The sequence below is a fragment of the Patagioenas fasciata genome, chromosome 11 (genome assembly GCF_037038585.1).
Source record: "Patagioenas fasciata isolate bPatFas1 chromosome 11, bPatFas1.hap1, whole genome shotgun sequence".
In the NCBI taxonomy this organism is placed as follows: domain Eukaryota; kingdom Metazoa; phylum Chordata; class Aves; order Columbiformes; family Columbidae; genus Patagioenas; species Patagioenas fasciata.
The window spans coordinates 21147765-21161901 of record NC_092530.1 but is presented as its reverse complement, the minus strand read 5'-3'; the positions used below and the strand labels follow the sequence as shown (position 1 = coordinate 21161901).

Sequence of the window (14137 nt, the reverse complement as noted above, 5' to 3'; positions counted from 1 at the left end):
TTAGCACCTGGTTTACAGTTGGTATTGTATCAGTCCCAGAATTCATGGTATAACAGCAACAATTCCACTGTTTCTGGGTACCGGGCCTGTGAGCTGCTTTCCTGCAGTACTTCGATGCCACTGTGTCAGGGTCTCTGATGTGATGCCAAGCTCAAATCCAAGGAAATCCAGAGCAAATACCTTTGCAGAGTTGTATGAGGTTAGTAGAGGTGGAGGAAAGCTTTCCAGCTGCTCTGCGGGGAAATCTGTCCCTCTGGCAAAATGCAGGGGCTGAACGTCAACGAGAAAAATCCCACCGACTTCAGCTGGGGCAGGATTTGGGTTGGGGGAGCGGGTTTAAAGGCTCAAAGCGCTGATGCCGAGCCCAGCTCTGCTGCTTCATTTCCAGCACTGGAGCCCTGAGGACTAACCTCTGTTTTAGTAAGGTTCAGCCACATTAAATTGGACTATGTTGTTCTGTATCAGGTCTGCTGCCATGGTTGCCGCAGGAACTGAAGTGCCATCGGATGCTGTGTGAGGTATTTGGGCTGGTCTCTGACAGAGGTTGTCCCCATCACAGGGGTTGTCCCCCACTTCTCATGGGCTGTATGATAACAGGGAACACACAGGGTTTCCACCATCGGCTTCTGGCACAATTGAGAACTTGAATATGGAAGAAAACCTGAGTTTCTCTTTGCTAGTTTGGGAACCTTGGTGACCGCCACTGGGCTCCTCATGTCTGGCACCAGCCCAACGGTGGGCTGAGCTTAGGATGCTCAGCCTGATGCCAAGCACCGGGCTCTGCCGTGCAGTGCTCTCCTGCAATTCAGCTCACATTTAAAATACCCACAACTACATTTTAAAACTCAGCACTTTTCCGGATCCGACCCCGTGAACACAAAAGGCTCCTCCAGAATGGTGTAAAACGCCCAAGGAGACAGACCAGCTGACCTAGGCTTTTTTTTTAAATTGAATTTGTGTGTGCATGACCATGGGGATGAGAAAACCAGGGCAGTTTGTGCATTAATTGCTTGCCAAACTGGCTAATATTGCTAATGTGCCACCCCTTTGATGACTGGGTGTAGTGATCATTTTTTAACATTGCCCATAATGGTTAAATACAGCAACTTCCTTTCAGATAAAAAAATCTATAGCACCGATGTCCTTGTGTACTTGGGGATTTGGCCTGTGCTCACACTGATTCACGGAACACGGCTCAGAAACTCCCTCAGTGCCAAATCCATGGCACTCCAGCTGGGTTTAGCTGAGATGGTTAGAAGCGATTTCCCAAGTTCTGTCGATGCTGAGTTGCTCGGATGAGCTGCTGCCTGGGTTGGTGCCTCCTGGGGCTGTGGGGACACGGGGGAGCCCTGGTCACCTCTCGGACACAGTCCTGCAAACCAGGTGAGCTGCCCAGCCCTGCTCCTGGCTGGGACTGAGTGGTGCAGAGGGGTTTGGGTGTCTTGCCCAAAAGGCACTGTTATTTGCCTTTTTTTAAATTTTCTTTTTTTTTTTCTTCCCCCAGGCTGTTTTCTGGCTGCTGTGTTTGCTGTCTGCCTGAGGCTGTTGGCTGCTTCTTGATGGTGTTGAGAAACCCAGAATGGCAAAGCTCCTGCTGGGATCCCCCTCTGCGTGCTGAGCCTCCGGAGAGTCTCGCTTTCCACCTGTTCCATCAGCTTCTGTAGAGTCTCACCTTGTCTCCATCATCACATCCTCGTGACAAGGGGAGATGTTTCACTTAGGAGACGCCAGATCAAGATCACAACAGTTTTTGGGTTAGGACATCCAGCCTGCTTGGTAATCAGAGGAAGCAAAAGGTGAAATCCTTGAATAAACCTTTGTAAAAGACTTAAGACCTATAATTAAATACCAAGCTAGACTTGGCTTGTTCTGCTCTATCACAGTGAAGCTCTTGCAAGTCATAAGGGATGGTCTGAGGTCTCCGTGGTAGTTACAGACTCTTCCTCTGGAAAGGCTGTGAGTGATGCATTTATAGACTATATCAAACCAGTTGATATATTAATAGATGGAGCAATCCCTGAGCTGGCAAGCTGCAGCTATGGGTTCTCCATCCTTGAAATAACAGCTGCCCAGCATGGGGCCTGATCCTGCTGTGCTCCAACCCAGACGGTTGCTCCCTATAACTCAAACCATGAAGCTCAGCATGGTTTTGTCCAAGTGCAACCTGGTGTGCTCTTACGCTACTGCACGCTTAAAAGCTGCAAACAATGCTAATTTAATCATTATTCTGTGTTTCCACACAGATGTTGACATTTCACTATTGTCCCAGAAATAAATGTCAAGTTATTCCCATTCAAAATGACAATTGAAATGTTCAGAGATTCCATCTGCAGCTGCATTTATAGCAGCCTGCCTGCCTGCTAAGCCAGCATTTCTAAGCAGGTTTGTGAATGGGCGGTGGTGAGTTCATGTGTGCATTAGAGAGCTACCTAGGTTAATTAATTCCCTTTCTAGCTATTATAACCTTTACAACCAGGGCAGCTGGAGGGGTAGGTTTTCTCTGAAATCAGTAATTATGCACACTGTGGGACCAGCTTTAGGATTTCTGCTGTTGTTGCTACCTGGAAAACAAGCAGCATTCAAGAAAGAGACAATAGGGAATGTGAACGATCCAAACAGGACAGATACACAATTAATCTGCAGCAAACCATAATCCAAAATCCAGTGCAGAAACACTGGCACAGTGTTTAATTTTGCACTTATTCTCACCGCTCACATTGTTTTAATCTCTAGCTGTGTCTCTGAAACCACTCTGAAACCACTGAAACCCATGCTCTCAGCAGCTATTGAAGCACTTTTTTTCCAGTTGAGAGCTCAGGTAAATCTCTCCCTGTATCACCGAGCCAAAATGAGCGCCACACACTCAGCGTTTGCCCTCTGATACTGAGCACCAAAAACCATCTCATCAGACGCCAACTTTTCCTTGCTCAGCTGTAGAATATTTTTTCAGAGCATCTTGTCCTGCAGCCTGGCCCAGGAGTAAAGGCCAGTGAGCGATCTGGGGGAGACACGGCAAGGAGGTGGGATGGGGAGGCGTTTTCATCTCTTATACAGCCCCCGATCTGCTCTGACCGCTCAGGCCCTGGCATCACTGTGCTGGTGACAGACGAGCCAGGCTGGGTGGCTCTAAGTGGCCTCACCAATGGCAAAGCTGCCAGGGCTGTTCAGCCTTGAGAAGAGGATGCTGAGGGGAGACCTTATCGCTGTCTGCAACTACCTGAAAGGAGGTTGTAATGTGGAGGGTGTTGGTCTATTTGCCCAAGTAACAAGTGATGGGACAAGAGGAAATGGCCTCAAGTTGTGCCAGGGGAGGTTTAGATCGGATATTAGGAAAAAATTCTTCATGGAAAGGGTTGTCGGGCATTGGAACAGGCTGCCCAGGGCAGTGGTGGAGTCACCATCCCTGGAGGGGTTTAAAAGGCACATAGATGAGGTTCTGAGGGACATGGTTTAGTGCCAGAGTTAGGTTATGGTTGGATTCTATGATCTTGAGGGTCTTTTCCAACCAAACTGTTTCTATGATTTAGTGGGACCAAAGATCCAGGTGATGTTAGTGCCCTCCTGCTTGATGGCTTTAGCTGCTGTGTGGTGTGTGTAGCCCATGGCTCGGCAGCTTAAAAGGTGAAGGCAATGTTTTCTGCCAGGGCGATCTGCTCTGGAGCAGGGGACACCAAGGGAAGGAAGGGGGCAGGCAAACCCTGGGGTCTCCATCTTATAACATCTTCAAATTGAATCAAATTGTCTCCAGACCGATACAGATGGGCAAGGGGCAGAGGCAACAGGAGGCAGTTTGAAGCTGTGTTGTACAGAAGGGGAGATAATCCACCCAGTGCTTCTGATCTCAGAGATTGTGAATTAATGTCTCCTCAAGAAAAAGCCTCAGGTGATCACAAATACTTCCAGAAAAGAGGCAAACCACCTCAGCTGGTCTCAGCCCAACAACACCATGAAATCAGCTGCAGCTCAACCAGTGCACACCTGCCTTGATCTGGGTCCTGGGGATGCTTTTTAAATTATAAAGCAGAAAATGTCCCTTTTTTGGAGGGAGGCAGCTTGCAGGGAGTGTGCTACTTTCAACCATATGAGGAATTGTTGAGATTATCAGCCAGAAGCATATGGAGCCCCTATTTCTGGAGAGTCTGAAAATGAAAAAAGATGGGTAATAAGGAATAATTTGAGGTTTCATTATTATTACATTTAGTGGTATGGTTGTCTCTTTAATGCTTTATATGTTTTTTCCACACGAGATAGGTGAGCTTATACTACACAATAAAAAGCTATTAGTTTTCTCAAAAGATTGTAGATTTTTTTTTTTCCAAATTGCTAAATTACTTTTTCAATTTTATGGGAATACTCTTTCATTTGTGCAAAATCCTGTGCTCAGACATTTAGGCCAATCTCATCATGCAAGACTATTAGGTGAACTAATTGGATCTGTCTGACTCGTACATTTCTATCAGGAACATCTAATAAATGTGGAAATCCATCTGGAAATGAAGGCGGCGTCTTCATGTTCCCAGGACCACAAAGATTTCTGGTGTTGCAGGCACAATCTAAGCAAAGCCAGTGGGAATTATCTGCTTTCCCATTAGCAACTTTGTGAAAGCTTTTTTCCAAGGTATGAACCTGAACATCTTCATAATTGTCAGAAGTCGCTAAATGCTGCAGTTTCTCAGTGGTATTAAATCGATGCTAATCCTGAGAAGATGCAGGGACATCTCTCAAATGGTCTGTCACCGCGGTGGGTGTGAGGGTGACCTTGCCACTGTGATTCCTGATCCCCTTCAGCCCACTCCTGAATTTATCTCCTCACTGCCCCTGCAAAGCAGAGAAAAACCATTACCCCCATGTTGCCAATGGAGAGCGGTGGGAGCAAGGTGGTGAAGGAGCTCCCAAGGCCGGCTGGTCTGAGGGCATTTGAGATGGAGCTGCTGCACCCTAAATCCCAACACTTAAATGTTCACCTCTGCTTGCACATCTTCATTCTTGTAATGCTGCACAGCTGATGCTTAATATGCTTATGCAAGACTATCACTAACGCCTTTTGTCCTGAAGTTTCACTTGTAAGGCTCCTGCCTGGGTTCAGCTAGGGGTTTGCACACAGACCTGCTTTTAGCGGGATCGCTCTGTAGTTTGGCGTTTGGTGGTTTCGTTGAGCGGGTCCCAGGAGGGCAGGTGCTGCTGGCCTGTTTGCTGGGCCTTAGCGCTGTGCTCGCAGGGGAGCCGGCACCTCTCTGTGGCAGGATTTCTGCTTAGCACCATGTCCTGTGACTGAGAATCGGTCTGTGTTCCCTCAGCACTCGGTAACGTGTCGTGTTGCAGAAAACCTGCAGAAAAAAGCGAAACTTTCATGCATTTGCAAGATGCTTGCATGGGCAGAGTACGTTGGTATTGGTTCAATGCTTTGTATGCTAAAGTATCTTGCTCTTAAACTGAACGCACTTTCTCCTTGAGTCACGGTCTTGCTTTCCAGGGGAAGCTAAACCAAAGCTACCCATGCTCATTCTGTGAGTACTAAATCCTGGTCACTGACAGCATCGGGATAGGTCAGTAAAACACCAATTCTCACTTGTGCCAGCAGTTTCTATCGGAGCCAAACCTCTTTCTCCCCATGATCTTCCTGCTTACTCTTGCCCAGGTCACAAATGGGGACAAATCCCGGAGGGGCCATGGGTGAGACCTGAGTGCTGCCTGCTCCATGCTGCTGAGATCAGCAGGACGTTTGCTGCTGCCCTCGGAGAGGGTGCAGCGAGAAAAAGGGGGGCACAGGGAGGAAAAGTCACTTGGCTCTAAGCGTGTATTGTTTAAATTATTCAGTTTTTCCTAAAACAGCCCATTGAATAATACATCGTGGTCACTTTTCTTTCTAAATGCTTGCACTTAGGCTGAGGTTAAAATGAAGTCCTAAAATGCCACTTGCGCTTGGGTTGCTCTGGAGACACCACCAAGCAGTGCCTCGGTCCCACCAGCTCTTCTGCCCAAATTTCAAAGCTCTGGCTCCCATGTTTGGGCTGTACCAGCTCCAAGTGCTGCCTGGTTGGGTCCCCTGCTTCCCGGTACCATGAGGCTGATTTGAACAACCCCAAATCACTAAAAATAACAAGCTTGGGCTTATTTCTATTTGCTTTCTCCATTGCTGGCCAAGCCTTCTGGAGTCACTTGTCAACAGCTTTATTCCTTCTTCATTAGAGTGGAATTTTGACCTAATTGCACTAATCCCTGAGTTTCTGGAAGATGTTTGAAGTGTCCTCCACTCAAATAAAAACATGGATCGGGGTGAAGCACAGCAGCTTGCTCTCCCTTTCTTTCCCATCCTGTCCCTGAAACACGCACACACAGAAAGATTTCTGCATTTGAGGAGAATTTCTACTTAAGACACCACATGTCAGGGGTGGGTTTTCAGTCTTATTTAAAGGGCTAGGGGGAGTCAGAAGAAACTACCTCTGCTTCACATTTATCTGCTTCTCAATTTCTGCTTAATGTTTAATAGTAATAATATAAACAAAACTCCAACCCCCCAAAGAGCTCTTTGAGAGCCCTGACATTTACATGTTATGCGCAGGAATGATTTAGCATTTAAAAACAAAATAAATCTCTGTATGCAAGGTGGTTCATTATTCTAACTGACTGGAAATGAGACAAACGTGGATGTCTACTGAGGCTCCTTTTGAAAGAAAACTTCCCTTCTGTCGATATGCTGCCCTCCTCTGCAGAGGGGTGAAACCTGGATAAGTATCCAGCAGGATAATTAGTTGTTGTTTGGGAAATGCCTTCAAGTGTGTAAGTATTAAATCTTTATTTATTTTATTATTAGATTATTTGGCTTGTGCGAGAAGAACGCAATCTTTATGACAAAGCCCTTCGAGACCTATTCATAGCCTTGCAGATGCAAGTGAGGATGCTAATAATGAGAAGCTCAACACGTGCTGAACTCCGAGCCTGTCTGAGCAGGAGGGAAACTCACTCGGCTTCTTGTGTAGCTGTGGCTCGAGTCGCTTCTGGGAGGGCCAGGCCATGAATGCAGCTGAAAAATACTCATCACGGCAAGGTTGTGATCTCCCAATGGGCAGCTTTTCCTCCATGGCGTCGTGTGCAATGACCTTCCTTCATAACAAAGAAAAGAGTGAGAAGCCCAAAAAGGAGGGAGAGAGAAGAAGGTGCTGGGGGGGAGCACAGCAAGTAACAGAGATGTTGTCCCTCCTGCTGCGCAGTGGCTGGCCACTGCGGGAGCCCATCGCTGGCCACTGCGGAAGCCCATCGCTGGCCACAGAGCTGTCCTGTCATTGATGGAGGCTCTTCATGCTGTTTGACATTGCTTTGTCCCACGGTCTCTTCCCCGGCTGGGACTCGATGCTCGCTGGGGCTGCTCCAAATACACTGGCTCCAGCAATGACTCCTGATCTGTGTCGGTGAGGGAGAGGAATGCTGTGTCCCTAAAATTTCTTGAATTATGGCATATAAAAGTTGCCACTGAGTCACTCACCTGCTCATCTACCCACAAAGTAGTGTTTGAGGAGCAGTCTAATGCTTCTGATACCTTTGGAAGAGCCTCATTACCATGCGATTGGAGACAGCTTCTGCATGAGCCTAGCAGAAATGCTCAGCTAATATATCTCTTCACAGAGTTTTTGCATGTAATATTAAGCATTAAAATAATTTAATAAGGCATAAATCAGATTTTATGTGGTGCCACTGTACAGGAAAAAAGTACTCCTGGAAAGACACTTGAATATGTCGTGGCCTCCTTTGGAGTGGGAGCAATTTATATATTCAATATAACTTCTATTGGTTCTGCTGTAAATCCCACCTCAAAGCTTGTGTGCTCTTTGCATTTTACAGCAGGACTTCAGGAGTGTGTGCAGCCACATAACTCTTACTGGTCTGCAAAGATCCAGCCTTGCTTTGCACTTAGAGCACGCACCGGGCGCCACCTCGTCTGTTACTTTGCCTGCTTGCGGAGCTCACTCTGTGCTGCTGAGCCTGTGCTGCTGTGGGGAAACGGGAGTGCAGCATCTTTCCAGAGTTAAATCCCCAGTGCTCCCCATGCCTGCGCTGAAGCTGTCAGTCTGCTGGCTCTGTGCAGGGCCGGGTCACAGCAGTGCCCAGTCATTTTACACCCCAGCTCCCGCATGAGCGGGATGCCCGTGGCCTGCAGCCCCAGGCTGGTAATTGTTGGCAGCACTTCATTTTCGTAGGTGTATGCTCTGGGTTGATCCCTTCTGGGCTGTCTCCTGGCAGCATCTCTTCAGCTGATTAATCATTGGGACCATGATAAATGAAAATATCAGCTTGAGAAATGTCTGCCCTGTGCTCCCAGCAGAGGCAGCAGTGCACAGTGAATAGTTTTCTTCCGTTTCTTCTGCTTTGATTCATCTCAGGTGATTCTCTTCTGCCTAGGAACCCTCTGGGATGGGTCTGCCAGCGCTCAGCCCCGCTCACTGTGAGCTGCAGAAGAGATGGGAATTGCAACTGAGGCAGTGGTGAGGAGTGCTACGAACATCCTCCCTCCCAGACGGCTGCGTCCCATGACCAGCATCCCCCAAACTCCAACATGCCGCAGGTTTCGTCCTTTCATAATGTGTTTTGGGTCCTCCAGAGATGTGGGGGGGTGTGGAAAAGCTTTTGAGCCACATCTTCTGTGTCAGTTCATTTTTAGTTTTACCAATAATTGGATGGTTAGCTGTAAATCTAGCTGCTCCCTGCAAAACTTGTGTCTTATCTACAGTTAAGAGATAGTTTGGAAAAGTTTGGGTCTGGCTGGGATTTTGTCCCATGAAATATTGTACAGTTTCAGAAAGTTTTCTGTCCCATGGTGGGAGAGAAGATTTTCACAATCTTGTAAACAAAGGGGAAATCCCCAAGACTGGAGTGCAGAGATTTTCCAAGGCTCCGGGAGGCATTTCTGATGTAAGTGTGACTGAGACTGGTACATACTTGCAAAAAACCTCCAGTTCTGAAGTATTTCATTTTTGGAGAGGTAAAGTAGTCTGTCCAGGTATTCTTGATGTACAGCTCTATTGGTATCTGCAGTGTCCTGAAGTGATGCATCTTTCTGAAGGCTTCGCTGCTTCTGCTGTTTGATCTGCTCCCAACAAACTCCAGAGAGCTAGTGATTTATCAGCCACTGCTTTTTGGGGTGAGAAAAAGGCTAATGCTTTATGAATCTATCAGCATTCCTGTATGGCACATGGAATACAACATCCTGCCAAGGAGGGGAGGGATGTTTGCTACCTGGCAATCCATCATCTCTCCCAATACCCCATGGCAAATGCACTTTTCTTTTTTCCATCAAACAACGTGAGAGTAGTGTTTTATAGCGAAGAGCTTCTCCCTTCTCCTCCTCCACAAGTAGTTATTAAACCCTACAAATGCAGCTTCTGCAGGATGCAGAATAAGATGGAAAGGGTCATTTTGACAGGGAGAAGCCATCATTACCTGCAGCTCTTGATTTCAACAGGACACGCAAGATCTCAAGCCACGGTCAGCACAGCGCAATCACAGCAGGGATGAGAAAGCCAGGCCAGAACATGCCCATGTAGGCTGACAGGTATCTGCTAAAGCATGGACACGTGCCAACAGATGCTCGAGGTTTTTTCTTTTCTCCCCTGCCCCACGGTGATTTCCTCTGCTATAGGCACGGCTCAGCTGACCTCGTCCCCATGGAGCTCACCCATCCCTTCCGTAGAGGAAGAGCAAGTGAAATGTGTTGATAGCCTGGTGAGTGTCTACTGGGGAGTATGAATCCCTCTCCTACATGTCTCCTTGGCGTTTTAATTGATTCAGGGTTTTCCCAGTGGAGAACTTCATAAGAGCATTTGATAAAATCAGCTACACGCGATCCTGCCTCTCATTACTTACAGGCTTGAGGCAGGTGGATGATTAAGTGAAATTTTTATGGTATGAGCAGTTGTAACAAAGGAAATTATCGTCCTGGATATGAGACAACGACTTGGCTCTTACTACATCTGCTGGCAGACAAGTAATCCAGTGACTTTGCCTCTGATCTTGGAGCAAATCGTCTGCTTTCTCCTCTGGGACAAACCTGCACTGGCTCCTCTCTGACATTAAAAGGACAAGACACGTGGATGTGCGGTGCTCAGGAAAATTGCTTTAGACCTCCTTTGGGCTGTTGTGGTCCTGATGGACGTGAGAGTGTCTGCTATTGTCACCCAGAGAATGCCTCTGCAGGCACGGCATGGAGAGTGCCCTTTGGGCTCAGGAACTGGCTTCTGACATAGCTCCTTGTTGATAAACTTTATTTTTGCAGGGAGTCATTGTCAAGATAATGACAGATCCCACTGTGAAGCCAGATGCAGTAAAGGGCAGTAATGTTGTTTTCTAATTTGGTTTGAAATCTTAAAGCATTCCCTCATCTTAGCAGAGATACCTAAATGCCGCCTATTTGGCACTGTATGTAATTCTTTGCTATAATGGCATGCTTGACAGTATCTGTGTACTTACCTGGAACAGTAAAAGCCTCCTGTACTTAATGAAATACACACAGCAGGTTTGAAGATGAACACAGGATATGCTCGAATGCTTTTTAGACAACTGTAATTCAGACCATAAACATAATATAGATTGCAATAGTGTATATAAAGGAGTGCTTCAAATACCAGCCTTTGTATTCTGCAGTTCAGCCCAATTGATTTCTAACATAAAGCAATACTGTACCCAAAACACAAACTGTTGCATAAACATAACAAATCCATCACCAAGTCAATGAAGAAGATGCAGAAAAGATATATGAACTATCTAGCACGACTTGGCTCACATGAGCTGAAGCACATGTCACGGTCTTTCATGTAAGGAACCAGGAGAAATGAAAATGTGTGAAGGATGAGTCCTCAGCCACATCACGGGGCGCATGCTGGCTCTGCTGCCTGCTGAAATCGGGAGCAGTTTGCTTTGTGGAGCACCTGCTCCCCTGAGCAAAATGAAGTTTCCAAATTCCTGCAAAGCAGGACTTTTTGCTGCCCGGTTAATGTGAGTTTTGTCAGCCGTGCTTACTAGACACAATAAATGTATAATAAATAGTGCAGTCTGCGGACAGCAACAGGCTCCGACAATCCATTAACCAACAAGATGTGTCGCACATTCCAGCTTATTAGTCTCATATCCATAATATATTTTAACAATGTCTCCCTGGCAGGCATTTTCTTAGAACAAACACACAGGTTAGACTTCCATTTTTCATCCCTCTTCAAAATTTCAGAGTGAAAAGGAGCTGGTAGCAAGCCATTAGCGATAATTTGATCCTGTGCTTGCACTAGAAATTTAAACCAGATTTTTTTTCTGTGTTTCTGCTGAAGCTTGCTCCCTCACTGTTTTGCCCTGCAGAAGCAGCACTTTGCAGGCTGGGGGTGAGCAGCGAGGAGACAGACTGGGCAAACACCATTTTGGCAATTTTTTGTATGTGGCCCTTGCTTTTTAAATGAAGCTTTCCTTCACCCTGCTTGCTTCTCTTTTTATACAGCTCTTGCCAAGCAACAAGCAGCCTGGGCCCCTTCCAGATGAGCACGCCTTGCTGGTATTTAGGGTTTTTTACTGGTGGGACAGAGCAGGGCTGTCCTGGATGCAGCAGTTTCTGCACCGAGGGTCCCTGTGGCTGGGGGACACGGGGTCCTGCCAGGCCCGGGGGTCCCTGTGGGGGTTCATCTTGGTAAGTGAGGGATGGAAACTGGTGGGGAACTGGCCTTGGTGGAGCAATCCAGCCTGCCCAGGCATGGCTGCCAGCTTCCAGCGGAGCCCCTCAGGTAATTCGCCCAGCACTCACCCAGGGGCACCCCAGGCTGTCAGTCGGGTGGGAATGGGGGTGGCTGTGGTGGGACTAAGCTCTTCCCCACAGCTCACCCTGCGGACAGCGGGGGCTCAAGACATGGTTTGGTTATTCCCGGCACAGCACAAACAGCTCGCACTCCACGTGTGTGTGCAAACCAGAGACCACAAACCCTCTGCACCCCACGCCAGATACACGCGTGGCACCGGGCCGGGTGGCACAGACAGCACCTGGGGACGCGCCAGAGCGACACCCGGACCCGCGCGACCCCGCAGCGCTGCTGCCCCCGGGCCCGCGCGAACGCGGAGCAGCTGCTGCCAGCGGCGAGGCCACACCCCAGCGTGTGCACGCGGCCACACCCCAGCGCGTGCACGGGGCCACACCCCAGCGCGTGCACGCGGCCACACCCCAGCACGTGCACGGGGCCACACCCCAGCGCGTGCACGGGGCCACACCTCAGCGCGTGCACGGGGCCGCAGCGCGGGACTGTTCGTGCGGCAGGTGGGGCGCGCGCCGGGCGGGGCAGGGTGGGGCAGCCTCCCGCGCGCGCCGCGGAGCCAATGAGCGCCGGGGCGGTGCCGCGCGCTGGGCAAGTTTGCCGGTACCGGAGCGGGCACCAATCAGCTCAAGGGCCGGCTCGGGCGGGGGCCAATGGGCGCGCGGTGGGGCGGGCTGGGGCGGTGCGCGCGGAGCCCGTCCCGGCGCTGAGCTCCGGTGTGCAGCAGCTGGTCCCGGTGAGACCCAGCCCGCGGGGGGATGCCTGCCGGTGGGGTGTAGAGGAGCGCCCCGGGAGGATGTCGGGGAGCGGCGGAGCGCTGCTGCTGTTGCTGGCCGCGCTGCTCGGTGCTCCGGGGAGTGCGCAGCCGGCGGGGGAAGCCGCCTGCCGCTCGGTCCGCGCCGCTTTCCAGGTGCTGCAGCCCGGAGCAAAGTGGGTGCCTGAGAGCCCCGTGCCAGGTGAGACCGCCGGGCCCCGTGGCTTGCTGGCCGTTCCCTCCCGGGGTTCGCTGGTGCCCTGAGGGTGGCGGTTTGCCGTGCCCGGGGGCTGCTCGGGTGCAGGGCGACACAGCTGCAGCGGCCCGGGAGGGGAGCGCGGGGAGGTCGCTGTGCGGCTGCGGGACCTGCGGAGCCGGGTGTGCGCTGCCCGCTCTCCCGCGGGGCGCTGCTCTGCCCCGGCAGCTGGGCTGCTGGGCTGCTGGCCGCTCGGTGGCGGCGACCGCCGGGCTCCGCACTTCGGGGGCCGCTCCGGGTTAAAACGGAGTCTGCGGTTACGTCCCTGCCATGGAAGTCTCCTGGCTGAGCGGGGTTCTTGCTGTTCGCTTTTCTTTTTTCGGAGGGATCTTTTACCTAGAGGACGCTTATGTGCGAACTTCTGCTGCCGGGCAGAGCTGTGCGCTGCCTGCGGAACCGGCCGCCCTCGCCTGCCGGTCGCGCTTGTCCGGTGCTTGGTGCCCGGGAGAGCGCGGCAGCCCCGCCAGCGAGCGGAGCCACCGCGCCCCCGCTGCGCCTCTGCTGGTCCTGGGGCTGCCGGAGCTGTATTCCACAGCGCAGTGTGTGCCAGGCAGCGCTGTGATGAGCAAAGCTGCCATCTGAGGGGAATCCCGCTCTGGAGCGGGACTCCGGGAGCATCCAGACCCGCATCCCCAGCCTGAGCTCAAGGGCTGCCACAGCTCCAGCAAACGGGGCTGCAAACAGGCGGCAGTGTGTTCTCTAAGCCGTGTGTGTACCATGCGGGGGTTGTTACCCATTTGGACGAGGTGTTAACTGTGCTGTGCAATTCCCCTGTGTGGTGCCGCACCAAATCTCACCACTTACATCCTACAAGGCTGCTTTCAGTATATGTGCTGTGTTCTTGTTTTAAAATGTGAGCGAAATAACTGAATGCCGTGGCTTTTAAAGGTCCCTTTTCAGCTTTTTGGTAACTAGGGAGTGTCGGCTCCTCCAGGTGGGTGGCTATGCGCTCAGAGTGTGTGTACACAAGGCGACAGGATTTGATAGCTGTGTTATGGAGCTGCCTGGAGAGCTCAGGTGCTGTGTGTTAGGTTAAATATGCAGCAGCGAATAACTGCCCTGAAAAGCTTAAGATCAAAGTATGAAAAGAAAGAGGTAACAGGCAAATGTGACAGGCAGGGGAGGTGCAATGACATCATTGCCAGCAGTAGCTGCTTTTAATAATGATGTGTTGAGTTACATTTCTTGTATTCAGTGTCGCACAGGCCAGAAATACAAGACTTGCTTCAGCAACGATCTGCTGCAGCACAGGAGGAAGGGGAGAAGCAGGGCGCCCAGGCTGCGACTGTGAGGTCTTGTCTGCTGGTGCAAATCCCAAAACCTCATGCTCTGTAGAACTGTAGCGATGGC

At 50.2% G+C, this 14137-nt stretch overlaps 1 protein-coding gene across 1 annotated transcript in view; it reads left to right on the top strand.

Annotated features, from left to right (window-relative positions):
- Positions 1 to 12484: 12484 nt before the first annotated feature.
- The window catches only part of GPC3 (glypican 3), a 149514-nt gene continuing 147861 nt past the window's right edge, over positions 12485 to 14137 (top strand). Inside the window, exon 1 of the mRNA XM_065846453.2 lies at positions 12485 to 12733. Within this exon, the coding sequence (XP_065702525.1) occupies positions 12574 to 12733 (160 nt within the window). The 5' untranslated portion in view covers positions 12485 to 12573. The remainder of the gene's footprint in view (positions 12734 to 14137) is intronic.